Source organism: Heteronotia binoei, chromosome 11 (assembly GCF_032191835.1).
Source record: "Heteronotia binoei isolate CCM8104 ecotype False Entrance Well chromosome 11, APGP_CSIRO_Hbin_v1, whole genome shotgun sequence".
NCBI classification, from domain to species: Eukaryota; Metazoa; Chordata; class Lepidosauria; order Squamata; family Gekkonidae; genus Heteronotia; species Heteronotia binoei.
The window spans coordinates 50,323,091-50,350,877 of NC_083233.1; the positions used below are offsets into that span (position 1 = coordinate 50,323,091).

The 27,787-nt window shown below is 42.5% G+C and overlaps 2 protein-coding genes across 2 annotated transcripts in view; one reads left to right on the forward strand and one right to left on the reverse strand.

Moving 5' to 3' along the window:
- Positions 1-15,233, reverse strand: part of LOC132578989 (melanotransferrin-like) — a 36,703-nt gene extending 21,470 nt beyond the window's left edge. The window contains exons 1-8 of the mRNA XM_060249142.1: positions 15,151-15,233; positions 10,097-10,188; positions 9,292-9,455; positions 6,277-6,376; positions 4,921-5,097; positions 1,639-1,801; positions 1,480-1,544; positions 57-214 (exon numbers count right to left, since the gene is read on the reverse strand). Of these exons, the coding sequence (XP_060105125.1) occupies positions 57-214; positions 1,480-1,544; positions 1,639-1,801; positions 4,921-5,097; positions 6,277-6,376; positions 9,292-9,455; positions 10,097-10,188; positions 15,151-15,233 (1,002 nt within the window). The remainder of the gene's footprint in view (positions 1-56; positions 215-1,479; positions 1,545-1,638; positions 1,802-4,920; positions 5,098-6,276; positions 6,377-9,291; positions 9,456-10,096; positions 10,189-15,150) is intronic.
- A 9-nt stretch (positions 15,234-15,242) lies between these two features.
- The window catches only part of PISD (phosphatidylserine decarboxylase), a 68,008-nt gene continuing 55,463 nt past the window's right edge, over positions 15,243-27,787 (forward strand). Inside the window, exon 1 of the mRNA XM_060250360.1 lies at positions 15,243-15,419. Within this exon, the coding sequence (XP_060106343.1) occupies positions 15,355-15,419 (65 nt within the window). The 5' untranslated portion in view covers positions 15,243-15,354. The remainder of the gene's footprint in view (positions 15,420-27,787) is intronic.

Here is a 27,787-nt window from a genome sequence, read left to right on the forward strand (position 1 = left end):
TGCTCATTCCTGTGTGTCAGTATTTGCAGACATTCAATGTATTGTGCAAAAAGTACCTGGATCAAAGTGAGAAATTTCTTGGTGATCTTCTGGAAATTATGGCGAGTAACAATGGCATGTCCTGGCCCATGGCCCAAGTTGCAGGTGGCATAGGCATTCAAACATGCTGTGGATCCATCAGGACACAGAAGCTCATATTCTTCTTGTTCTGACTCTTTGAAAACAAAAAGAAAATACTGACACTCAGAGAAGCTGGAGTGAAAGTCATTGGCTTAGCAAACAGGATAATTTTTTTTCATTGTTGCTTATATTGCCAACATAAGGCCACTGAGAAATGTTCAACAATCTGCTAAGACAGGCAACTTGCCTGTTTGTTCTGGGCAGTGGGAAGGGGTACCACTCTACCTTTTTGAATTCCTCAAGAAAGAAATGAGGCTATTGCTAAGCAAAGGCTTTTTTACCCACCCTGACTTGCACACCACAGCTCAATGATTGTGGGTAGGACACTGAAGTCCAAAAGGCTTTGATGATCTAATACTTGGGGGACTGCTTCACAGTCCTATCAGGCATTGTCAGGGTTGCCAGCCTCTAGGTTGGTGACTGGAGATAAACTCAAGGTTTCTGTGAAAACCAGTCTAAAAAAATGAAAAGCACTTACAAAACAATAGGCACATATACAATATTTTCATATACTCTCTATTAAACAACACTCATATAAACATACCCTGAAAAGAACAATAAACAAGTAAGAAAAAGAGGAACAAAGTCTTATCCTGTTAAGAGTACAAATTAATGTCTGTTCCTAAGCATACAGTCCTTCTATGGAGGCATTCAAAATCTCGAGGGTCTTCTTGCAAATTATCTCAGAGTTGGAGCACCTGCACCACCACCCGGGGCCCCCGCTGCAGCCTGTAGGCACCTTCTCAAAAGCTCCTTTGACAAAGCTGCGGGAGGGAGGCAGAGAGAGGCAAACTTGGTGACGACTCCAGCACCAGCCATGCCAGGCAAGTCAAGCAAAGAGCAGCTCAGTTGCTGGCTGCGTTTGCAGGCTGAGAGGGCTGCAAGCAGGGGGGAAAGCTGCCCCGGGGCCCCTAAAGGCATGGGGGCCCATAGGCCAGTGCCTACTTTGCCTGATTGTTAATCCAGCTCTGGTCCTCCAAACTGGCAGGAATCCTTGGTGCCACTTGTGTCCTGAGGAGTCCCAAGATATCTTCTTCATTCTTCCAATTCACAAGGCTGGTTTTCAGGGAAACCTTAGGTTTATCTCCAGACACTCTCTGCTGTGATTCTCTATTTGGTTGCACAGCCTCCAGGTTGGGCCTGGGGATCCTCTGGAATTACGGCACTGTACCCCACTGAGCTCCCAGGCCTCCCTGGGCACCATTCCCATATCACCAGGAGTTTCTCAACACTACACCTGGCAGCCCTAGGCTTCCCATATTTGTTCACTGTGGAACAGTCACTGACTTCTCAGTTTACCTGTTGCATTCCTTATTGTCAGATGATCCAGGAAAGCAACATCTGCTACTCCATTCTTCAGACATCTGCACACAGATTTAAAAAGTATTACAATAATGAGCATCTCTTCTTCCCCGCTGTTATCATCAAATTGCACTGCAAGACCAACTTCAAGGCCACCTGAAGGCTCCCTCTGAGGCATAGAAGGGCTCATCACCACTGGACTCACAGAAGTGGTTCTTCTCACGGATGTAAGACTTCTGCCCTTGGCAGAGAGCACATAGCTGAGGGGTGGTAACTCCGATGCCAGGGATGCAGCTAGCATTGAAATAATCACTGATCACTGAAGAAAAAAAGAGGATAAACAAATACAAAAGAAAACAGTGTAATAAAGCAAGATAACAAAATGCTAATAAACACCACATTAATATCCTAATATACGCTCATATTAATGATTAACTCTTAGTATGGACACTTTTACCTCAACAGTAAAATAATTATTATACGCAATTGTTTCTAGTAGAGATCTCTATAGTTAGCTTACTGTAAGTATTTTTATGCAATTAGTAGTGTGTATGATTTGTGTTGGAGTTGGAAGTAAGCAGTGAAGTGACTAAGTTTGCAGATGACACTAAATTGTTCAGGGTGGCGAGAACCAGAGAGGATTGTGAGGCACTCCAAAGGGATCTGTTGAGGCTGGGTGAGTGGGTGTTAACATGGCAGATGAGGCTCAATGTGGCCAAGTGCAAAGTAATGCACATTGGGGCCAAAAATCCTAGCTATAAATACAAGTTGATGGGATGTGAACTGGCAGAGACTGACCAAGAGAGAGATCTTGGGGCCGTGGTAGATAATTCACTGAAAATGTTAAGACAGATTGCAATAAAAAAGGCCAACACTATGCTGGGAATTATTAGGAAGGGAACTGAAAACAAATCAGCCAGTATCATAATGCCCTTGTATAAATCGATGGTGCGGTCTCATTTGGAATACTGTGTACAATTCTGGTCACCGCACCTCAAAAAAGATATTATAGCATTGAAAAAAGTACAGAAAAGGGCAACTAGAATTATTGAAGGGTCTCAATCTTTCCCTATGAAGAAAGGTTAAAATGCTTGAGGCTCTTTAGTTTGGAGAAACATTGACTGCGAGGTGACATGATAGAGGTCTACAAGATTATGCATGGGATAGAGAAGGTAGAGATAGAAGTACTTTTCTCCCTTTCTTATAATACAAGAACTCATGGACATTCAATGAAATTGCTGAGCAGTTGGGTTAGAACGGATAAAAGGAAGTACTTCTTCACCCAAAGGGTGATTAACATGCGGAATTCACTGCCACAGGAGGTGGTGGCAGCTGCAAGCATAGCCAGCTTCAAGAGGGGATGGGATAAGCATATGGAGCAGAGGTCCATCAGTGGCTATTAGCCACAGCATATTGTTGGAACTCTCTGTTTGGGGCAGTGATGCTCTGTATCAGGGGTGGCCAACAGTAGCTCTCCAGATGTTTTTTGCCTACAACTCCCATCAGCCCCAGCCAGCATGGCCAATGGCTGGGGCTGATGGGAGTTGTAGGCAAAAAAACATCTGAAGAGCTACCATTGGCCACCCCTGCTCTATATTCTTGATGCTTGGGGGGCGGGCACTGTGGAAGGACTTCTAGCCCCACTTGTGGACCTCCTGATGGCCCTTGAGTTTTTGGCCACTGTATGACACAGAGTGTTGGACTGGATGGGCCATTGGCCTGATCCAGCATGGCTTTTCTTATGTTCTTATGATGTAGTATACAATCATTTTATTCGCTTTTGACTATACATTCATCTGATGAAGAAATTAACTGAACAGGACTGGTTGTGGATTCCTATTGTGTGTCTGTGTATGTGAAAATAGCTGTGGAAGCAAAATATATATGTCAACTTGCATGTGTAAATATATATATTATTCGGTATTACTAATTATGTCATATGGACTATCTTTTAGATGGCATGAGTTTATATATTGAATAAATGTAGTATTTATAGTGTGGCATTTATTAAAATTTTGTAATCTTTAAAAGGAAGAAGAAGAATTGCAGATTTATATCCCGCCCTTCTCTCTGAATCAGAGACTCAGAGTGGCTTCCAATCTCCTATATCTTCTCCCCCCCACAACAGACACCCTGTGAGGTGGGTGGGGCTGAAAGGGCTTTCACAGCAGCTGCCCTTTCAAGGACAACCTCTGCCAGAGCTATGGCTAACCCGAGGCCACTCCAGCAGGTGCAAGTGGAGGAGTGGGGAATCAAACCCGGTTCTCCCAGATAAGAGTCCACGCACTTAACCACTACACCAAACTGGCTCTCAGGAGACAATTTGATGGAAGGATATGGATGACAAGTTGAAAATAGAAAGAAATACTAATAAGCTGCTTAACCCAGAAAGTAAAAGTAATTTGTTACCAAATGTGCCTGGTGAATTGCAGAATTGGATTCTAGCCTAATTATTGTCCAACAATGCAAGCTTTAACTAATCAATTGTAACCTAATAGATAGAAAATCCTGTATTTTGATAAGATAGTTAACATATGTAACAAGTAAAAAAATCCACAGTGAGACTCTGTACCCATTACAGGTGTTAACTACTTAGCGTAACTAGTTAATAGTCTCTATATTATTCTTGATTCCCTTCTGAATGTTATATAATTACATTTCACTCTGTATTTCTGGTATTTTACATAGTTGGTTTTCATGCCTGTACATAAAATGACAACTCTCAGAAGTTAAGCAGGGTTGGTACTTGAAAGGGACAACACACCAAGGAAGACTTTTCCGAGGCAGGCAACGACAAACCACCTCTGCTTCTCAGTTGCCTTGAAAGCCCCTTACTGGGGTCGCCATAAGACCATTGCAACTTGATAGCACTTTGCACACACAGAGAAAATGACAGCATAGCAAGGAACCGCTCATTCCATCTGAAGAAGTGGGTTATGGTCCACAAAAGTTTATGATGGGATAAACTTTTGTTAATCTTTAAGATGCCATATAACTCCTGTTTATTTCTGACATTCTTGAACAGCCATACACTTATTTGAACACTTTAAAATGCCTGTCTCATGTGCAGAGTTATGAATTTGCAGGGCCTCTTTCAAAGTTTCAGAGGTCATATCAATTCAAATTCTCACAGTAAAATATGTGTGTTCATAAGAGAGACCATCTTGTTGTTTCTGCAAAATATAATAAAATATGATGGGCATGATCTCATCAAAGTTAAGGACTTTTGCATCCTGTTCTTTCTAATGGTATATACTTATATCTTCCTCGCTCAAACCTGTAGAATCTAAAAGTGCTTCATCAGGGCTGGATTGTATCCATTAGAACAATGATCCTAATGCATGTTTCCTGCATCCTAATGCAGATTTCCCTTTTCCTTGAGTTTCAACAGGCAAACCCATGGTCTTGGGGATATCTGATCTCTCACTGTTCACTTACCATGGCTTAGGGGCTGATTTTCATCCCACATCAGGTAATTTCTAGCTATAAGGAAGCCCAAAGGAATATTCCAACCTGAAGTCCATCTGGCTCCATTGTGGCAACTACGAGTACCTTTCAGCTTTTGGATATTCAGTTTTCCTTGTCTGGCAACAGCTACAGCAAACATGCAAGTACCTAGAGATATGGAAAGTGCAGATGCAGAAACCACCTTAACAAATACTGGTAGAGCTTCTCTGTATGCATATAATAGATTGAGCAGGTAAAGAAATATATTATTATAATTCTAAAACTTTCTTAATATTTTTATAACAAAGGCATAAAGGAAGGCATATACTTATCTATTCAATGGATATTCATTTGATAGGTGCTCTGAAGCAAGAATCAAAATAGCAATGCTGAGATTAAATAATTTGCCTATGGAACTACAGTGAGTCAAGAGGTGTAGCCATGTAGGAAGCCTAGTATTTCACTCTATCATTGGCATTTCCTGGGAATAGGATCTGTTGTAAAAAAATTTCTTTAATGCCAGCATTTCCTCTACAAACTTTAATCTTAAGGATAACATTTTGGAGTTAAGAGGTTAGCAGTGATAGAAGCAAAGGCATATTACATAACAATCTTCTCCTAATGTATGCTGGTGTTATTGTGTTTCAAAACTTCATAGCATTAAGTGTGTTGCCCTTACAGCTTTTAAGGCTAAAGTTGTTGCTCAACTATTATATGCAGCTCCAATTTGGATTGAAACAATTAATGAAAATTTGGATAACCAACTGCTGAAATTTTCGCAATTGATTTCTGGAGTTCCCAATACGTATTGGTAGTTCCACTGTGGGCCAAATTCAGCCTGAGACCCCTCAAAACTCAAGCTCGGATCAGAACTCTCAAATGTAAGCTCAAAACTTTAAGAGCTACTCCTTCTAAGGGATTGCTGTATCTGGTAAAACAGGATAAAGATTATACCAGCTCTGGGACAAATAACTGGATTCCAAACGATACTATCTCAAGATCTCAGGATATGATTTACTACTAGGACATCAAAGAACTTTTCAACACAGTGCAATAACACACTGAGAAGCTCAGTTATTTAAGTACTGCTCTGAGATCCAGATATACCTACTCTTCAGCTGCGGTTGGAACTCTGCCTTCCTAAAAGATGTGACGAGAGCCTCCACAGCACATGAGATACTCCATGATCCACCTTCCCATTGCTCTCCACATGTGCCATCAACCCATCAAAAATGCAGATCTGGGATTGTATTGATTTCCAGGCTAGGCTCAGTGGACTCTTTATGTATCTATTGTCCTGAAAAGATGTAGTATACTGGCAGCACCCATGTGATAATGATAACTGACCTTCCACATAGACTTCCTTTGCCACCACGGTCAGGCCATAAAGCTTTACAGCAGAATAAACATCTCCAGCATCCAAGGAGGCAGCATCTGCTTTATTCACCTTATTAGAAAAAAAAGGGGGGGGGAGGGAGAGAAGAAAGCTATTTAAAACAGTACTAGAATATCTTCAAGTAAAATTCTTCTAGCTTGATAGGCTCTCCCAATCAATGTCTGGAATGTCTGCCTAACATCCTACTTCCAATCACGGAAGATTTTAATCAGGTTAGGAGGGAGGCCTGACTAACAAGTATTAGCACTTTATGGACTATAATCTGTTGTGCATCAAGTGTGAAACCGCTTACAATAATAACTGTTTTTCCCAAAACAGAACCACGTCCTCCTATAACAGATATTTTGCACACACACAGTCACTCAAATAATATTTGAATGTTTACTCTCTGCATTCATCCCTACCCTGGCATGTTGGCTGTTGTTAGCTATTTCTACAACAGTTTGAGATCACTAAAATCAGCATTGTAAATAGATTGAAAAAAGCAATCTTCTTCATTCAAACATTTATTTTATTTTATTTATTAGCTGCCTTTTTTCCTTATGGACCTCAAGGAAGCTTACAATATTAATAAATCACATAAAATAGATTACATACAAACATAAAATCAAGACATTCAACAGTAACATGGGTCTGTGCTACTTTCCAAGGCTACAAGGCTTCCAAGTACTCCACAGGAGGAGACGCTGGACCTTTTCCCATTATGGTTCTAAGCCAGATGTTATTAGCTGCTGGCCCAATTTCAAGTAAAGCAATACAGGGATGGGAGTTTCATACAGTGAATTTCCTTCTGTTAATGAACCATCTATGAAGTGCTATGGCCATTTCAAACAGTGCTGCTTCCCCCTCCCCCCCACCCCAAGATCTTCCTTGACTTTTTTTTAATGGTCCAAGGTGAGTGCTTCAGCTATAGCACTTCAACGCTATATTGGCACTACTAAGATGCATCAATGCATCTCAGTAGTGCCGCTATGACACTGAAGTGCTATAGTGGTTTAGCACTCTAGAGCTCATTTTATAATGTAAAAAATAAGGTCAAGGAAGATGGCACGGCGGGGAGTGGCATTGTAGGAAGGGTTATGGACATTTTAAACAGAACACCACAGTGAAGCACAATGAAGATGAAAATGGAAAAAAGCAGTTTCCCTCAAAAATGTATCACTTTGTTATCCCAACCCAAGCAGGTTTGTATGAATAGGTAAATAAATTCCACTACCAGCCAGTTACTAAAAAATGTATTAGCAACTAGTTACTAAAATGGAATAAAAAATCAGTTTGAAAAGAGTCACCAAGTATTGCCACCATTTAATTTGGCAGTTTATGGACCCTCTGAATATTAACTGTAACAGTACAGTGAAACATGAAAGGTGTAAGGGAATTACTGTGACCTCAATGTAATTATGAATATTTAGTCACATTATTTTAATTTTAGTTATTAAAGAGGGACCCAGGAGAAAAGCCTAATGATACACTTTTAGAGAACAATCCTACAAGGGTTTGCTTGAGGAGGTCAGGAAGGCTTCCAGTCTTCAGGCTTTCCACACACTATGCAAAACTGAATTATTCGAGAGGGCTTTTTTCTGTGCAGGCAACAGGCTAGCACTGTACTAAATTATTAATTTTTTTTTCATTATTAGGGTCTGTGGTCTATACTACTGTATATAGTTTGTTGTAAATTGGATCCTACTGTTAATTTAATGTGTCATGTCAACACTTAGGCTTTACTTTAGTTCTCTTTTTATAGTTTTCTGATTGATTCTACAACCCATATCCTGTTTCATTGTTTACTGAATGTCCCATCCTGTCGATTGTATTGAGTCACTCTATGTAATCCACCTTGATCCCCAGTGAGAAAGGTTACAATAAATAACATAAACAAATAAATATGTCCCATTTTATTCAGTGGGGCTTACTCACAGGGAACTATTTCTTAAGACTTCAGCCAAAAAAGCCCAGCAGGAACGCATTTACATATTAAGCCACACCCCCGACATCACTGGAAGTGATGTCACCCATTCCATAGGTTACTTTCTGCATGTTGACACAGAACAGTACAGTGCCATCAGCTACATTTCATGGATGTGTGTTCTCATACAGCCCAATGAGAGACCTTTTGTGTCCCCCCCAACATGGCCAAAGAGAGAGAGCCACATGCGGCATAGGGGGCAGTAGGCCCAGCTTCTCCTGGGAAGAGGCGCTTATGGTTGGCTCCGTGCTTCTCACTGTCTTCGCAAGCCTGTTGGAGGCTGGAGGTAGCAGAGAGGACAGAGCATGCAGTCTAGAAGTGTGTGGCTGCTTAGTGCCTTCCCTCTGCCAGAGACCTTTTTTGAGCTGGAGCCCTGGCCAAGCCAGCTGGAACTACATTCCTGTACGTTCCTGCTCAAAAAAAGCCCTGATTACAACCTTAGTGTTCCACATGGCAACTCCTGTTTTCAAAACAGGCTTGACAAATAACAGCACCCTCTCTTGCCTTCAGGTACAGTTTGCTTTTCAAACTAATATTTTTAACCTGAAGGCAGGTCTACTTGAAGTTTGTTTAAAGGAAGCAGGCAATTATTTCTTTGCAAACCAAAAAAAAACCCCCAAAACAAAACTGGTAGCTGTGCGAGAACTTTCCTGTGATTTGTGCCCTGTGGCTAAGATCCATCTCCCTCTCTGCCATTTTAAGGAATGGATTACTATACTACGGGGTGGGTACACGTGTAAACTCTATTTAAGTCCATGATCCTTCTTTAAGCCTCTTGCGCTGACCCAACTAGCCCAGAGAGCCAGAGGATCTGGTGTATATGCTCCCAACCTCTATCACACACTGGCACAGGGAGAAGCTGAGTCTGTAAGCAGATCGGGCTGACAAGTTTACTTTAGCAGCCAGAATACTTGAATCCCACAAGGAATAATTTCAGTACTGAAATGTATGCTCTATAAAAAGTAAGATTTGTGATGGGGATAAACTCTTAAGATTTTACCCTTATCTTTTCAATGCAGTCATGGGTGTTATGAGCTCTAATGCAGGAAACTCTGGCAAAGGAACTGATTGTGGCAGGAGGCAACACACTCTGAAGCACTTTGGAAAGCTCTGCACACTTCTTCTGCTCCAGGTCAGAAAGGGTGCACCATCGGAATTTCTTTCCTGCAAGAACAGAGGGCAGCATTTATTGTAAGTTAATGAAGAAGCTTCAAGTAGATGGTGGATGAATAGAGAAGAAAAAGATAAGACTTATTCAGCTCATCAGCAAATGTGTCTCCCAAACTACTGCAAATTTTCATTTCAAAAGCAACTGTATAGTGATATTGCTGTTGGTCCCTCTGAATCAAAAATTACTCCTTGAGAAATCAGTTCCTTCACTGGACACTTCTCTAGTGCCATGTGTGTTGGTTTTAAAATCAAAATTCATCTTTTCAAAGACAAGCCCTCTTGTCTTTGGTCTTAGCTGAAGTGCTGCCCCAAGTACATGTAACAAACCTTGCTCCTATCCCTTCACTATGACTCAATTCTTTCATTCCTTCCCTCTGTCTCTTGCTAACTTGACATTGTCTCCCTCTATTTTCCTTCTGAATATCTGGAAATTTAGGAAGGATATTACCTCAAACTAGTTAATGTAGCATTATTTCAAAAATTAAACAGCAATGAGAAGATTCACAGAATGGTGGAGCATTCCTGAGGAGATATGCTTGCTTATGTTTCCTTCTTAATAAAGGGCACATTTAATAGGTTGCACAATCTATTCAGTATTATGGGTCAGCTGTTTTCTTCCTCCGTGCCATCCTTACCTGTAGACAGAAGAGTAACTGTGGTAAGAACAAGGATGGTGGCCGTCACTGCTGTCATGATTGCAGATATGCAACATAAAGCTGTCTCTTCTCTTGCCTCATATCAGGATTCCAGAACAATGAGTGAAACTATAGGAAGAAAACAAGAGGCTAGGCACTGCCTCCTAATATATGGAGGAAGGACAGAAAAAGAATGGTAAAAAAACAACTGCAAGAAACAACTAAAAGAAAAAAAATGATGGGCGGGGTAAGGGGCCCCATTCCTGGGCACAGATGGAAAACATTACAAATGTTTTGTCACATAGAGGCCTTGGCTGAATACTCGGACAGAGTCAGTCTGCAAGAGGGACATAACTGAGCAGGAGACAACTCCTTTCTTATTCCTTTTCCCTGCAGGCTATCTGTTTAAGACAGAACTCTGTGAGGCTTGAAAACATCTGCATTCTCTGTGAAACCTCACTAGACTGGATTGTATATCTTCCTTACTTGCACAGCAAATTGCATCAGCTCCTATTATTATCTGATTTTCATGTTAACCTAAAAAAAGACGGAACAGAGTTGGCACAAGACATCTGACTGCTTGAGGTGGAAATTATATATCCCATCTAGTTAAAAAATAAATAAAATAACTGATAGTTATGGCCTCTTAATTGATAACTGACTGATATCTGAGATGGACCTCTCCCAAGCAAGTGTGATTTCTCCTTAGGGCTTATCCACTATGGCATTGGGTAGGGCTTAGTCAGCATCCTGTGTTCTCCTTGCCAAGTAATCAAAGGGGAAAAACAAAACTTTAATGAACACCATAGTTAAGCCTCTACCACAGCAAATCTGTTAATCTTTAAAGTATTACAAGATTATCATTTTGGTCACAGCAAACTAGCACAGCTACCCCTCTGAAATTTAAGGTATGTTTGTTTTATTTCATCCCCACTGAGATGTGATCACTCTTCCATCTTCCACACCTTAAAAGTGCTTGCGAAGCAAGTTTTCCAAGATAGTTCTCTACTAATTAAGCAAATTGCAATCACCAACCAAGAGTTATAAAATTGCATAATCATCAAATATAGGGTGGGGGCTGCTGAACAAACTGGCACAATGGGACATTGCAACACATAACACAGTAAACTAGATGCTGAAATATCAAACAATTATATTCCATCAAACACCAAACCAACTGCAGGAGATGGCACAGAAAACTCTTCAGGTCACATTGCATTATCTGCCTTGAACTGATGTAATGTTATCTGAGTTTAGCTGTTAGATGGGTAAAATCAGAACATTTCCTTGAGAATGGTTTCAGACATTCTGCCTGGTGCAAAGGGAGCAGGATATGTAAAGTTCCTCTGCATGTTTGTAATGTTCAAATGAAAACCATCCCACGTTCAAGGACAATGGCCTTATGGGTGTGATCTTCTAAACTTGCACCCACAATCCACTTACTAGTTATGATAAGGTAGAAAGACTAGAGGAAATTATGTTTTATTTTGTGATATAAGACACCTGGACATACATAACAGGATGTAGCATAGTCAAGCAGTTATGCAGAAGGGACCGCTTTGCTTAGCAGCCAATAGATAAGGGCTTACATCCTTAGCTTCAGAACAAAGAAACAAACCTCAAAGTGAGCCAAAGTTTCACAGCCATAAAAACACCAAAACATATCTTAAGGAGAACAGGGAGGGGGAAAAGAAACACGGGTTGCGTGCGTGATAGAGTGTACGGGGATAGGGCGAAGAGATTGTGAGGCTGTTGGCAGCGGCGTCACTAGGGCGGGGCCAAGGGGGCCATTGGCCCTCCCCCAGAGCATTCTCATTGGCCCCCCTAGGGCTCTTTGAAGGCGGCAGGCGGCAAGCAATCACAGCGGAGGAAAACGGTCTTTATTGGCGGGAGACGCGGGGAGGCTCTTTCAAGGCAGTGGCGACCGCGGACAAGGTTGGGAGAAGCGAGAGAAGGCCGGGAGGGAAGAGGAAAGCGCAGCTCTCCGCAGGCAGGCGAAAGTCTCTGAGAAGAGCCCTCCTCGGGTTTGGGGGGCTTGCGTCGAGAGGCACCTGAGGCGAGGCGGTGCTGTGGCGGCCGCCGCTCGGAGAGAATGTGGTTCCCCGTGAGGTGGAGTGCGGGGCGGGCAGCCGAGGGCCGGCTTATGAAGCAGGGCAAATGTGCAGAGGCGGGGAGAGGTGGCAGGGGAAGGAGGGAGGCGGTGACATCAGAGCCCAGAAGGTACAAACAGCCCGGATTTCACTTTTAAGGCAAGCAGAGTTTAAAGAGCGCCATTCGGCCGAGCTCTTTCTTCGGGTCGCTTCCCTCCGGCGCACTCGGCCCCAGGGTGCAACCCACGCACTTGGCCCCAGGGTGCAACCCACCCTAGTGACGCCTCTGGCTGTTGGCCAATTGGTTGACAGAGCCAGGGTAGGCAGGACAAGGTAGGCTTAAAAAATGAGCTGTGCTGCGACACAGACTTTGAAGATCTTTGGGTAGGTTTACTTGCCCTGATCTTCCCACGCTTTGCAAACCATTAAATAAAGTGCTTGCTTCTTTGACCCACACACCCGGAACTTCTTTCTTTTAATGGATTGGCCTTCTGGCCGTAACAGTTAGTAATATCTTAAGCTCTATAATGCAATAAAGATTATAAAAGAGTATCAGATATATTATTAAAGATAGGATTATTAAAGAGTATCAGATTCCTGTCCAATCTACTCATTAGGGTTTGTAGAATCTTTCGGGCTCAAGTGCCGTGTTCTACTGGAGAAAGTTTTCCTTTCAGACGTTTCGTTCTCAGCTGTGGAGAACATCCTCAGTGGCGTTGCAGCCGGAGCAGGCGCTCTGACCTTCTTGGCTGCTGTGCATTGAGAAACGTCTGGAAGGAAAACTGTCTCCAGTAGAACACGGCACTTGAGCCCGAAAGATTCTACAAACCCTAATTAAAAACAATGTTTAAAATGCAATCAAATATATAGTTTGTAACAATTAAACATAAACATACAGCAGAAAGGAGGGCTAATAAGAATTACTGAGGGAATGTATATATGTGTAACAGAGTACTATGGAACATAACTGTGATGTCTCCCCTCCCAACAGCTTGGCTTCAACTTGCTTTCGAAGTTAATTTTAGTAATATTTCAACCAAAAAGGTTTAAATCCTTCAGTTCTAAACTAAGAAGCACCACGTATGAAATTTGTGAGATTACTTATATTTGCTAGTCCTTTTCCTATGAAGACTGCCCCACGTAAATGTTGTATGAAGTTTTCCCCACCACTTTGCTTCATGCCAAGAAAATTTTAACATTAAATTTCCGTGCAGCAGGAAGTTGTTAAAGGCACCAGTACAGAACCAGAAGTGAAAATCAATACAATAACATGGAACTACATGTTAACCCAGAGGAACTGATATCTGATCATGTGGGCCAGTCTGAATGCACATCTGCACCAGATAGGCAGTAACATCATCCCTATCTCATAGCAAGCAGAGCTAGCTAAGTTGCCCTGAAGCGGACAAAACTCCTCCTAAAGTTATTTGGTAATCAGAATGGTTTCTGTTAGCAGCAAACATTCTTCATATGTTTAAAGCAGTGACCCCCAACCATTTTGGCCCCAGGGCCTGCTGGCCCACTGCGGCCCTGGAGCCAGCAGCGTGGGGGCACTGAATTTGACCTCACCAGCCCCCCCCCCCGGGCCACAAAGCCTCCCCCCACCACACCTCCTCCTCCCTCTGCTTTTAAAATATTAAGGCTGGGGAAGGGGCCCTGAAGTGCCTTCTGGGCTCTGTAAAGGCCGACTGCCCACCCCCCGCCGATCACCTGATTGGCGGGGAAACCGCATGAAAATGTGGCAGTAGCGGCGAGCGGCCACTGAAAAAGTGATGCAGCCCTTGCCTCCTTCCCACTTCCTTCCTGGGCCACTGGCTGCCGCGGTTTCCCCGCCATTCATGTGATCAGCCGGGGGGAGGGGGTCAGCCTTTACAGAGCCTGGAAGACACTTTGCGGCACCTTCCCCAGCCTTAATATTGTAAAAATGAAGGGAGAAGACGGAGGCATCGTGGGGGGGGGGAGGTGTCACGGGCAGGAGGTGGTGAGGCTGCGCAGGGCTGTGAGGGGAGGGCTGGCAAGGTTGGGTGGCCTGGTTAAGGGCAGGTCACGACCAAGTACCAGTCTGTGGCCCGGGGGTTGAGGACCTCTGGTTTAAAGTAGCATATGGTATTTGAGAATTACTGCTGGAGAACTCAAAAGCTGATTCACACTGATTCACACACTACCCAAAATCTGTTCTTTTGACCTTCTAATCTCAATCCAGGGTCGCTGCCATCAGGCCCATAGCTAACTAGGGGCCCATGGGGTCTGGCCCCAATGGGGTTTTTGGGGCCCCTCACCCTCCATCCCAGGGCTGCCCCTCTGCCTCCCACTCCAGTGCCATTTAAAGGGCAAGCCAATAATCTTATTGGATGGCTCTAAGTCACATGGGGGGGGAGAGAAAGAGGGCTGGGTCCCAGCCTCTCCAGCTTCCCGCTTTCATCCCCATGACCCCCTCCCCTGTGACCCCTAGCTACCGGGCTGCCTGCCATCATTCTCTTTCAGGGGAAAGTGTAGGTTTGTTTTCCACATGTTCCTCTTAGGAATGTACAATGTACTCTGAACTATGACTGAATTATGCCTGAATACAGAATTTTTGAACCCTCCCCTCCCCAAATATCAAACCCTGACCTTTTGTCTGTTTTATCCTATAAAGGAAGAACTTTGAACCTTGTTCAACGTGCTAGCGTGATCTGGTCTTGCTTGCATCAGAATGATTAAAAAAAAACGCAACTGTTTTGTTTTGGGCTTTGTGCGTGTGTTTTGTAAAGCAAAAAAAAACAACCATGGGTAGATCTTTTCTCTCTCTCAGATTGAGCTTGGAGAAAGAGGGCAGTTGTATTCGAGTTCTTAAAACTCCCCTAACAGTGCCTTTGCTTTATACGGCCGGCCAAGGCGTTCACTTCCCTTCCTCCTCATCATTGCAAAGGCAACACCAGCGTTCCTCAGGGAAGCCATTTGCGGAGCTTAAAGACCTCTTCTCACCCCCTGCCTCCACGCGAAACGCAGCCGAAGGCGGACTCGGAGGCAGTTCTGAGAGGAGGTCGCTCAAGTAGCGCCCGCCTCATTCTCGCCATGGGCCCGCCCGCTTTCTCTAAGAAAGGCCGGGTGGCAGGAGGAGGTGGCGGCGTGCTGTGGAGCGAGCGAAGTAGCGGCTACGGGTGACTGAGCAGGAGCAATAGCGCAAAGATGGCGGCGGGGTTGTCCCTGAAGCTGCTGCGCGGGGGGGTCGCGCTGCGAACGAGCGGCGGCAGGTACCACAACCCCTCCTTCAGTTGGGGGGGAGGAGGAGGAAGGGGGCTGGGCCTACTCCCGCCCGGTGGAGTAAGGGGTGGGGGAAACGGGGCGGAGACGTCTGCGGTGCTGTAGAGGGCGACGAATCCTTGCCGACTTCTGCTTAGCGAGGAGGAGGTCGGCTTTTTGCCTCAGGGACGTCTTCGTAGTTCGAGCCCTGCGTCGTCGTCCCAGGGTTCCGTCCATACTGTGTCAGCCGTTCGCCCAGTAGCACGAGGGCTGAGCTCCGGCCTGACTCCCTACCCATCCCCAGACCCCACAACTTCGGGCCAGCCCTTGCGCAGTTAAGAGCAGTTGTAGTGGGAGGAACATCGCCGCCTTCTGAGAGAGAAGCGTGGGGAAAATAACGGGGGAGGGGCTCACTCCGGCGAGAGCGGGCATCACGGCCCCAGTGCTGCCGTTGAGTAGTTTTATCTCCCATGGGTTTATTGATCCCATCCTCTCAATGCATTTACAGTCTGAAGCACGCTTACGTGGGGAACCAAATGGATTCGGAGGATCTTCACTTATGAGTTAACAAGCATAGGGTTTTTAGAATGAAGTCCAGTAGTAGCACCTTAGAGACCAAAGAATTTCAGGAATTTCATAGGGGTTTTAGAATGAAGTCCAGTAGTATCGCCTTAGAGATCAAAGAATTCCGAGAATCAAAAACTCTCTAAGGCTTCAGATCTCCGTTTCTACTGTGTCTGACGAAGCTTTGACTCTTGAACCTCTGGTCTCTAAGGTGCGACTGAACAAATCTAACTGTTGTACTGCAGACCAACAGGGCTGAAATCATCTTCAAGCATAGGGTTGTGATTATTTGTTGCAGATGGGTAGCCCTGTTAGTCTTTTGTAGCAGAATAGAACAATTAATGTAATGATATGAACTCTGACTTGTATAAACTTTATGATGGAATATATATATAGGGGACAGTGGGAATCTCGTATAAATTTTTAATGGAAATGAATCCACTTCAGATGCTGAGATGTCTGGAATAAAAATGTTAGTCTTTAAGGAAGGCATCACAAGAGTTATGTTCATTTCTGCAAAAGAGCTCTTAAGATGCCTTTCTTAAAGACAAATATCTGTAATTATTGCCTGTGAGGTAGGTAAGGGTTAGGTTGAGTGTCTGTGACTGGCCATGATCACTAGGTAAGCTGGGTATTTGAATCTATGGCTCCTAGATCAGGGGTGGCCAGATTGCAGGGTGGCCAATATATCTTTCACATATATTGTGTGGCTTTTGAAGACCCCACCACCCCGTTGGCTGTCTTGGAGAAGGCACTTGTCTCTTTAAATCACTTCTCCAAACCAAGATGGCTTGGATAATGCATTTAAAGTTAAAGTTGCCTGCCTGCCTGCCTTCCTTCTGCCAAACACCTGATGTTCATGTCTTGCAATTCTCAAACTTCTGATGGTTATTCTGTCTGGCTCTTGCGTTAAATAATTTTGGCCACCCCATCCTAGACCTTAGTCCAAAACTGTAATGCCACTCTGTATCTTGCTGACCACGTCCAGAAACTGTTGATAATTAGAAATTCAATTGAAAATTTGTGTGACATAGTCAGAAATAACACAGATTTGCTGTTTGTAAACATTTTTTATAACAGGGAAAGGGTATATTTAAGGCAAAATCCCATTCAAAATATTTCTCTGCATCACCATGGTAGTGTATGAGATTGGGAGTAGGCCCCAAAACATGCAAGTGTGACCTTTAAAATAAAGAAAGTAGGAAAAAATTTAAAAAGATAAGATAATGTTAATCTTGAGTAACAGGAATATGTAACATTCAGTAAAATGAGTGAACCACAAATAACTATGAATACTGTTGATCAGTGATATAAGCAGGTTATATGTTAAGTTCAAATACTATAAACTTCATTTCTACACAGACAAATGAGTATATGCATTTAAGTAATTCTAAAGAGACATTCCTTAGAAAGCCACTGTGGTATAATAATAAAGTGGAGGACTAAGACTCTGCGAGACCTGGGTTTGAATTCCCAGTTTGTCATGGAAGCTTGCTAGTAACCCTAGGCCCTTCACAAACTCTCAGCCTGACTTACCTCCGGGGCTGTTGGGAGAAAAGGAGAATGTTGTTCGAATAGGGTTGCCAAGTCCAATTCAAGAAATATCTGGGGACTTCAGGGGTGGGGCCAGGAGACTTTGGGGGTGGAGCCAGGAGACATTGGGGGTGGAGCCAAGATCAAGGGTGTGACAAGCATCATTGAACTCCAAGGGAGTTCTGGCCATCACATTTAAAGGGACTGCACACCTTTTAGAATGCCTTCCTTCCATAGAAAATAATGAAGGATAGGGGCACCTTCTTTTGGGGCTCATAGAATTGGACCCCCTGGTCCAATCTTTTTGAAACTTGGGAGGTATTTTGGGGAGAGGCACTAGATGCTATATGGAAAATTTGGCACCTCTACCTTAAAAAACAGCCTTCCCAGAGCCCCTGACACCCACGGATCAATTCCCCATCATTCCCTATGGGAATCGTTCCTGGAGGTGCATAATGGCTGTGGGGGTGGAGCTTCCCCCGCCGGCCAGCTGGCTGGGGGAGGGGGGAAGCCTGTAAAACCAGGGGATCCCCCGCTGGCACCTGGGGATTGGGAAGCCTATGTTCGAAGCCTCTTTGAATCCCAACTGGGGGGGGTGGGGGAGCAGGATATAAATGCAAATGCATTCTCTTTGGGTTTAATTCTATTTCAGCAATTTATAACTGCACTCCATTGTATAAATACTGTGTCTGCTTCCTTTTATCGCTTAACTATCCCTTAAGTTTGCTTCCACACAGCTTCTCCTAAATATATGGGTTAGACTAATTTTTTCAGCCTTCAGAGTTTTGTATTTTCATGACCACATTTTATAATTTTTTGCTACAACAAAACCTCATCATAACTTCTGTGCAGCTTCTCATAATTTCATAAAAGTGATGATGAAAGTATATATTATAACACTTCCTACTATAAATTATATTATATACTATAAATGTATGGATAACCCTGATTGTCATCATCGTAACAAAAAACTAACCTCTCTCTAGCCTATTTCTCATGAGCCCCTATTTCTCATAACTCCATTATCACACTAAAATGTTTCATTTAATTGAATATAGGACACAGTATAGAAAGTATCATGTTAAGAAATAGGGTTGCCAATTCCCAGTTGGGGGCAGGGGACCTCGTGGTTTGGAGGCCCTCCCCTCCACTTCAGGGTCATCAGAAAGTGGAGCAGGGGTAGGGCAATGTCTGTAGGGTACATTATTCCCTATGGAGACTGGCTCCCATGGGGTAAAATGGAGAATCAATCTGTGGGTATCAGAGGCTCGGGGGGCTATTTTTTGAGAAAGAGTCATCAGATTTTCAGCATAGCATCTGGTGCTTCTCCTCAAAACATCCCCAAAGTTTCCAAAAGATTGGACCAGAGGGTCCAATTCTATGAGCCCAAAAAGAGATGCCCCATCTTTCATTATTTCCTAATGGAGGGAAGGCATTTAAAAGATGCACAGTCCCTTTAAATGTGATGGCCAGAACTCCTTTTGGAGCTCAGTCATACTTGTCACAACCTTGCTCCTAGCTCCACCCTAGAGTCTCCTGGCTCCACCCCAAAGTCCTGAGATATTTCTGGAGTCGAACCTAGTAACCCTCTTAAGAAATGAATTCAAATACCACCACTGAATTGTGTAAAGTTAAATGTATATATAAACAAGCAACTACAAGAACTTCATGTATTTGTTCCTGTGTCATACAACAAAATATTCTGATGGAAAATTATATTATTTGTGCTTCTGCTGAGCTTTACTGAGAGGCTTCGATAAAATTATTGATGATAATGTTAGGTGCCACATTAATAATTCTAGGCACCACAGAGATAAAGGGAGCTTTGCCTCTCAGTAGCTGACACCCATTTTGTTGCTCTCTAAGGTGCTGCTGTACTTGAATCTGGCTCTTGATTGTAATATCTTCTCAGCTAAAAAACCCTCCTTTCTGATTTGTTTAAAGTGATGTCAGCAGTGATGGTGAGTGTTCCATTGCTTCTTTGAGGGTATTCACATAAACCTCTGCTTTCTGGAGTTAAGTCACTGAGGGCAGAATAGTAAGGCTAGAACTTTCATCTGAATAACCCTCTCCTCTCCTGTTAGTGTGTTTCTCTTTATAGCACAGAAGGTTGAACTCTGTATAACTGCCCCCCTACACACACTGCAGTCAGGTCAGTGAGTTGATACAGATGGGCTCTGAATGGCAAGTCACTAGGGGCAGAGAGACTAGATTTAGTGATTGGGAGCAGAGAGGATCAGGGTTTCAGTGTCTTTTTTCAGCATCCTTAAACTCACTTGAGTTACTGGCAGCACAGAATTGCCGACCTCTCTGACCTTCCTTTCTCATTTTAGGTACAACTTGGAGGCATAGAATTATAGCCTTCTGTGCACACAGAAGAACTGGTAGGCTATGCCACACTACCAGAAGTAGAATCAAAATTCTGTCGTTTGCAAAGACACATTGTTGACATGGAAATACTATATAAAAGACAAAGTGCTTTAGAATCTTTATTTTATTTGTCTTTACTACAACTCTGTTCAGCAGCTTGCTATAATTCCAATTTCATGGTAATATGTTGAAGCCAAAATACAATAATCATGGCTGAGGTGGTCCCAGCTTCGGTATCATTTATTCAACTACACTGCCTCTTGTTAAGTTATTCAGAATGGGAAGTCAGCTATTCCCTTTCTTTGTATATAGTCTGTGATCTGTAAATTCAAGATGCCTGTGCTTAAAGCCAAATCAAAGGTTATTGGGGCTCCATGAGGGATGATTTTCTGGAACCTCTTGCTCAGGAGCATAGCCAGGATTTTTAGTGTCAGGGGGCTTTTTAAAAATTTGAGGGGCACTCGAATTTTTAAAAAGCTCCTGACATAAAATGTGGAGCCGGCAAACCAGGTCTTCCTGCTTTTCACAGCCAGTGGCTGCCAGAAGCAGAAAAACCCACTAGTTGCTGCCTCTTGCTCTCCTTGCTTGGCCAAGCAGAAGGGGAGAGAGAGGCAGGGCTGGTAGGCTGGGTCTTTGTGTTTCAATCCAGTGGATCTTTATGTATAGGTTTGGTCATGTGAGGGTGCATTTACTTTCTAAGTGAGTGCCAGTATGTCATACTAAAAGATGCTTCCAGAAACCATTGCAACAAATTGTCAATGCAGTTTTCCAGTGAAGAAGTGGGAAATCAATGCTGAAAGAAAATGTCAAAGGTCTTCGGTTCTAATTTCCATTGGTCAGGCACTATTGCTCCCTCTATGTTGTAGTATGTGGCCACGATGAGATTTTTGTTAAGATTATTTTTCTTCTTATTAACATGTCTGGTACTTAATAAGGAAAAACTACTGCTTATTAAATATCCTTTAAAATGTTGTTATGTGTTCTGTAGTGAGAACTTTGGAAAGCTTCCGCTTTGACAGCATTTTTAAAGGCTTATAAGATCTTTCTGCTTTTTGCACTGATTTTTTCCACCTGTCTGGTATGGGCATTATTTGGTCCTATTTTATTGTTTATTTCACCTTTTCTGTTCTGAGCCAGCCTGAATGTGTTGAAGTTCAGGAATAGACACGTATAAATATGTAATTGAATGACAGTAATTATTTGATGTGTTAATCACTTGGTAGTTCTAAAACAAGCAGGTAAATGACATATGATTCATACGCAAATTAGTTGAGTTGTTGCAAGGTTAGGCTAGGTGTGATGCTGGCAACTTTCCCACAATAATCTTTAAAGCAGTGACTGTACACATCTTGTGGTTGAAATAAGACTGTATTATCACTGTGACTGGGACAGATAAATCACAGATTTCCTGCTGTCATGTTTAGCTTGTCCATCGTGGTCACCAGGCTGCCAGAATGGTAAAGCAGTCTACCATTTGACATTCAGCAGCCCCATCTAATGATTTTATCCCCATCTTCAACTCCAGACTAAAGGTACAGTGGTAAGAACTGTGAGAAGGCCAGAACAATAATAAATTAATGTAAATCAAAAGTGAATATTTTAGAAATTGCAGAAGGAAAATTGTTCAGTATACATGGCTTGCCAATGTATCTGCCATACTACTTGCTTGACAGTCGAGCATGTGTGGCCAGAATGGCCACATTTCTTATCTAACTGCTAAATGGATACCTTGTGAACCTAGCTCTTCATTGAGAAGCTGTGGAACAGCACATTTTGTATCAATGTCTGAGAACTGCTAGCTGCACTCTAAAAGAACACTAATATAATAAAGATTAATGGTTGATGAAATTTGACTTTCTAAGTAGAAGTGTAAATTGTACAACCATGTTGCAAAGCTACCGTATTTGCTGGCGTATAAGATGACTTTTTTGCCCTGAAAAACATGCCTCCAAGTGGGGGGGTTGTCTTATACGACGGGTGCACTTCAGTTGGGATAGACATAGCTGCCCATAGTGGCCTTCCGATGCTTGCCCGGTGCCCATAGTGGCCTCCCGATGCCCACCCACCTCATTCTACATACCGTCCAGTATCGCGCGGTATCCAGCGCGGCCACGGCGGGTCATCAGCGTGGCTGCAGCGAGCATCAGCAGCAAGACAAGGGTGCCAGCCTTTTCGGCGTGACTGGCCCGTTCTGCTCGGCGGGAAGCAGCGGTGCTCCGGCCCACCCCTTGTCTACGCAGAGCTCGCACATGCGCACTTGCGCACTAGTGCCTGTCACAGGGAGATGCAGGGACGGGCCGGAGGTGAGTATATAACAAACTCTATATTTTGAGTGGAAATGTTGGGGGGTCGTCTTATACACCCAGTCGTCTTATACGCCGGCAAATACGGGTATGTAAAATATGTTGCAATATGGTTGATATGCTGCTGTGCCAAAAAGTCCTTACAAACTTTGCCACAGGGTCTGTAACATGAACAGGCTTCCCGGCACAGGAAAATTACTTCTGCTAGAGACAAGAACATTATGATCTCCTTCTGTGGGAAGTTGGAATATGCAGATCCAATTAGTATATTTCATTCTAGGGAAGATGTTCCTGAGCATATATTGCTCTATTATGCATGGGTATTTTCCCTAGCTTTCATCATGCATGTCTGTTGAATTTTCTTTGCTGTCTTGCATTGATTTTCCTCCGTTCAGCTCTCAGTTTGCTTTCTGTTCACTATTTACCTGCATTTTCTGAGAGTGCTTTTGTGCTGATGTTTCCCTTGTTTCACTTCCAAGCCATAGATAATTAAACAGTGTACAGATTCCCTGGGATTCCCCCTGCCCTTTTGCCACCCCTTGAAGGTCACTTCCCACCCACACTGAGGTCATTCTACTACCTCTGCACGTTCTGCCATCCTTCTTCCTTCATCAGCGTACAAGCTTCATTTCCCCCTCATTAATTTTTTTTTTTACAAGCAGCATGAGTCTAGTGATATGAGACTATTGCTAGTCTTGGATTACTGAATAAAAAAAATTTAGTGATGGGGGGAAGGTTTAAAAAGAGCTGCACAAAGTTTAGTTCCCTTCTGGTATTGACTTGAAAAGGAGATTGGAGAGGAAGCAAATGGAAATATCACAGTGCAAAAAAAGAAAAGGTTTCAGTGCTGCATGCAAACAAAATAAGGGGGCTGGGGATTGTCAGCGCCAAGTGAAATTGACATGAGATGTAAGAGCAAGCAACACTGGGATTGGAAGCCTAAAGCTTTGAAAACATTTTCTTCTTTAATTTAGAATATTAGAAGGCAATTTACAGCTCCAAAAATATAAACAGTCTCTCTCTCTCAAATTGCCAATGTTACATACAACTCACACAAGAACATGCAGACTACATGGATAGCCGAATTATAAATAAAGAAATTCTAGAGGCCATAAAGAAACAAAAAGTAAACAAAGGTCTAGGTCCAGATAGTTTCACTTCACAATTTTACAAAAAATACGCCTTAAATTTGGTGGACTATTAGTATTATCACAAGAAGAATAGATTTGGAACTCACCACCTTTTAATTCAGATATCACCGATGTAAAACTAAAGGCGTTCAAATCATTATCTTTTTATTATCTGACCCCACAAAAAATAGCCCATATCTCCTCTTCTAGTAACCCAAAATTCTGGAAAGACTACGGACAACTAGGGACATACCTTCATTGCTGCTTAGAATGCTCTAAACTTAAGGAATTTTGGAAAGCGAATAAAATCAATAACAAGTATAACCGAACATATATTTTTAAGTGCATGAAAAACTAAAAAGTGTCGGAAACTTAGAAATAGTGTCTGTTTTATTATATGCAGCCAAAAATACCATAGCCACATTTTTGAAAAACAAAACAAACCCACAAATACAACCTTAGTATAAAACATTATGGAATTTATGTATCATGGCAAAATCACATCAAACGTTTCAGATGGTGAGCTCCAAAGTTACTCAAAAAACTTTGTTCTAGTCTGGATTCTGATATTAGAATATTTAGTGGATCAAGAAGAGATCCCTAACATAATAGAAGAAATGTGTTTAGGTTAAGGACTACAGAATGTATGAATTTAACCTCTGAAACTACTATATGTCAGATTGTAATTTATGTTGTTTTGTTATATTGTAACTCAGTGTGCTGTGGTTAGCTACACAATAATTAAAAAAAAAAAAAAAGCTTTAGTGAACAAAATTTAGGGAGAGCATGCTGCCAATCTCTGGAAGCCTAACATTAAAATGACACTGGAGCCATGTGAATCTTCTGTGAACTGCCAGATTTAAGAATTGCTTGGAATCAGTCAATTTGGAGAAAGCGTGCAATCCACACAGGCTTTAAAAAACTGCCGAGATCACAACCAGTGTGCAGGATCAAATTAGAGAATCACAAAGAGAAAACTACTCAGATTTTCAGGAAAGGGCAGGAAGAATAAGAAGCTATGCAGCTGCAAAAATACCCTCCCCATTTTTTTCAACTTAGTGACACAAGACTAAAAAAAAATCTCCAGAGCTTCTGCCAGAGGACTCCTCCCCCATACAAACTGCAGCCCTGTGCAAAAGCATGGTGGAGTTGAAGCCAACTTTACACAGGTGTGCACGCACTCTCAAACATGTTGCCAGTGATCACAGCTTGCAATACCTAGCGTCAGTGCATTCTGTACCTAGCGTCAGTGCATTCTGTACCATGCATTCTGTACACTCAGCATGTTTCCCAATATTATGAGATCATGTGACTTCCATTTTTTGCTGTGTCCAGTAACACAGCAGAGAATTCTCTAGTTCTAGGTAATATGGAAAATGGGGTTTGGCAGTTGCTTGTCAGTTTCAAAAGAAATTTGGTCAGTTTCAACAGTAGGTCCGTCCCCCCCCCCCCCCCGCTGCCGCCTTGTGTTCCTTTCTGTTCCCTAAAATGTTTATATAAAACCTGAACCCCCATGATTTAAATGGAAGGTGCTTGCTGGATGCTACTGTGCAGCTGCAATAGGACAAATTGTAGCTGCAGAATAAATACACTAGAGAAAATAGAATGGTGCATAAGGTGGCCACAGAATCCTAAGTCAAGATTGAAGCCTTACTGCCTTACTTCGTATATGTTAATTTATGAGAAGTGTTATTTAATCATTCTAATCAGTTTGTACAATGACAAGAGTGTTTGTACTTGGTAGAAGATAGCAGTGTTCAAATCTTTGTTTAGCTGTGGACCTTCTAGGTGGCTCTGGGCAGAGGGATACATTTTAGTTCTCGATTGAACATTAAAGGTCTGCTTTGCAGGGTAGCTGCTCAGGTGTCAGGGTAAGGATTGTAAAATGCTACTATAAAATAGAATCCAAGGCTGACAGAGGCAGACTGAGATGGGTTAGATTTTCAGAAGCTCCCATTGAGTTCCAGAGATCACGCACCATAAGCCATCTGTTGCTGGGAACATACTGGGAGCTTCTGAGGTTATAAGGAATAGAAGGTGGGGTTACTCTCCCACCCATACAGCGTATACTTCATATATTGGTTCATTATCCTATTTTCTGCTCCCCACTGCTTTTCACAGGGAGCAGAAAGCAGAGGTTTAAATGATTCCGTTCCATTTACACCAAACAGCCGAGTGGCTGGGAACAGAAAGCAGAGGTTTAAATGACTCCATGTCATTTGCAGAGGTGAGTGACTGGGAACAGAAAGCAGAGGTTGAAATGACTTGGAGACATTTAAACCTCTGCTTTCCGCTCCCCGCCGCTCAGTGGTTTTTTGTGAAGGGCAGAAAGCAGGGGTTTAAATGGTTCTGAACCATTTAAACCCCTCATTTCTGCTATTCACAAACTGCCTTAAAATTTGTGAATGTTCATAGTGGCTCTTCAGTTTGCAAACATCACTTCAGGAACCAAGAACTGGCTAGAATTCATGACAAACTTTAGTTCATGAGCTGGTTTGTGCTCATGTCTAAATACAACTCCCTCTTCCTGTCATAATGACAAGCATTTTGATAGTCATTTAGATACAAGCCAATTCTTGGATTTCATCTTTTTGTCATACTAAACTAAGTATAACTAAGTGACTGGATGTAGAGCAGGGCTATACAGATCTGATTTTGCTTTAAGTAACCCCATTTAAGTATAGGAGTAAAGGAAGTTGAATGCAGTTTGGGAAATTTGGTTGGGCAAAATCAAATGTAAATTGCTTAAATTATTATTAGATTTAGCTGTATCTAGAAACTGCTTTGGTATAATAGTTTCCTGTGCTGATACTGTGATATTTTTGAAGCAAAAACAAGGCAGGGAATTGACCAAGTGATCATGTTGCAGAACCAATCTCCAAGTTTAATGAGGGTGTTTCACTTGGTAGTTTTCCTTCCCCCTTAGGCTTTTTTTTTCTGCTTGAGAGTTGATGGGTTTAAAATGGAAATGAACTCTGCTACTAAGTTCAAGAGAGAAGGGACTTAGAAGGCTGGGGTGTCAGATGTTCCTTTTGGTACTTTGTTCAAACTAAATTTGTCCCTAGTGAGAAGGCATGGGGCCCTGGAAAATCTGTAGTCTGCAAAAACAAGAGATGCTTGTTGTTTTTTACTTTTGAAAAACTGGATTAAAAATACTTAACTGGACAAAGTGGTAGAAATCGGCTTAAAAACAAGAGAATGCAACTCTAATCCTACTTATAAAATAGATGAAATTAGATTGCTAAAATATTTAAAAACTATCCTCTAGTCAAGTTTCTTTGATTTTATTGGAATAGCTTTAAGAAAATGTATATCCCACTAAAATCAGATGGACTTTGCTTAGCTTTGCTTGCATAGTTTGTGTGCACAGTAAACCATGTGTCTAAGGGAGCCAGCACAGACCATAAAAAGTTGAATTGCATGCTCACTATTTGTCACGTCTTTTACTCCTGGTTATGGCAGCAACTTAGCTCTGGATCTTCTGTTTCTAGTGGCACCTTCAGTGTGTTTTCTTTGTCAGCATGAATCTGGTTAAAGAGTCTGTGCTGCGTCTGTTCCCACCAGCATTTTATTGCACTTTAGTTAAGAACAGAAAAAAAAAATTCTAGTGAATCAGCTCATTGGCCTATGTAGTCAAGCATACTATTTCACAAAACAGCTAACCAAGTGTCCCTAGTTGGCATCAAATAGGGCCTAGAGACCAAGGCCTGCCCTCCTAGCCTTGGTATTTGAAGGTTTGCTGCCTCTATCTGGAAGTTCCCTTTACTCACCATAGGTAGTTGCCAATGATGAATCCAACATCCATGAATGTTTAATCCCCCTTTTAAAGCCTTCTATGCTTGTGGCCATCACTACATCTACTGGCAGTGAATTCCACAATTTAATTACACATCAGTAAAGAAGTATTTTCTTTTGTGTGTCCTGTGACTGTTCTCCATCAACTTAATGGGTGCTGGTGAGTACTAGCAATATGGGGGAGAGAAAACTCTTTCTTTTCACTTTTCCCATCTCCATAATTTTATAAACTTCTGGCATGTCCCCAGCAATCTTATTATTTATATAAACCCTTCAATGTCTGTGAAGCTTTGCAGATTACAAGAAGGCCCTGTCTAAAAGTTGGCATGAGAGGTAGAAAACAAGGGTGGGAGGTAGAGGCAAAGCTAAGGATAAAGGGAAAAAGAATATGTGTTCATTCCACTGCGTTTGCTTAGGTAAGGGGAACTAAGGGGTTGTGCCAAAGGTGGGTTTTGAAAGAATACGTTAAGAAACTGAGATATGTAGTTTCATGTAGTGTCTGGGGTGAAGTTCCAGGCATGTGGACAGCAGGGAGAAAGGGTACAGTCATTTGAGGGAGCTCAAAAACTTTGGGTGGCTGAGTGTTGTGGAACTGGAGGAGTGAGCCTCATGAACAGGGTGAATCAGGATATGGGAACCAGCTAAGGGAGGAAGCAAGGCCATAGAATGTTTTGAAGGTAATTA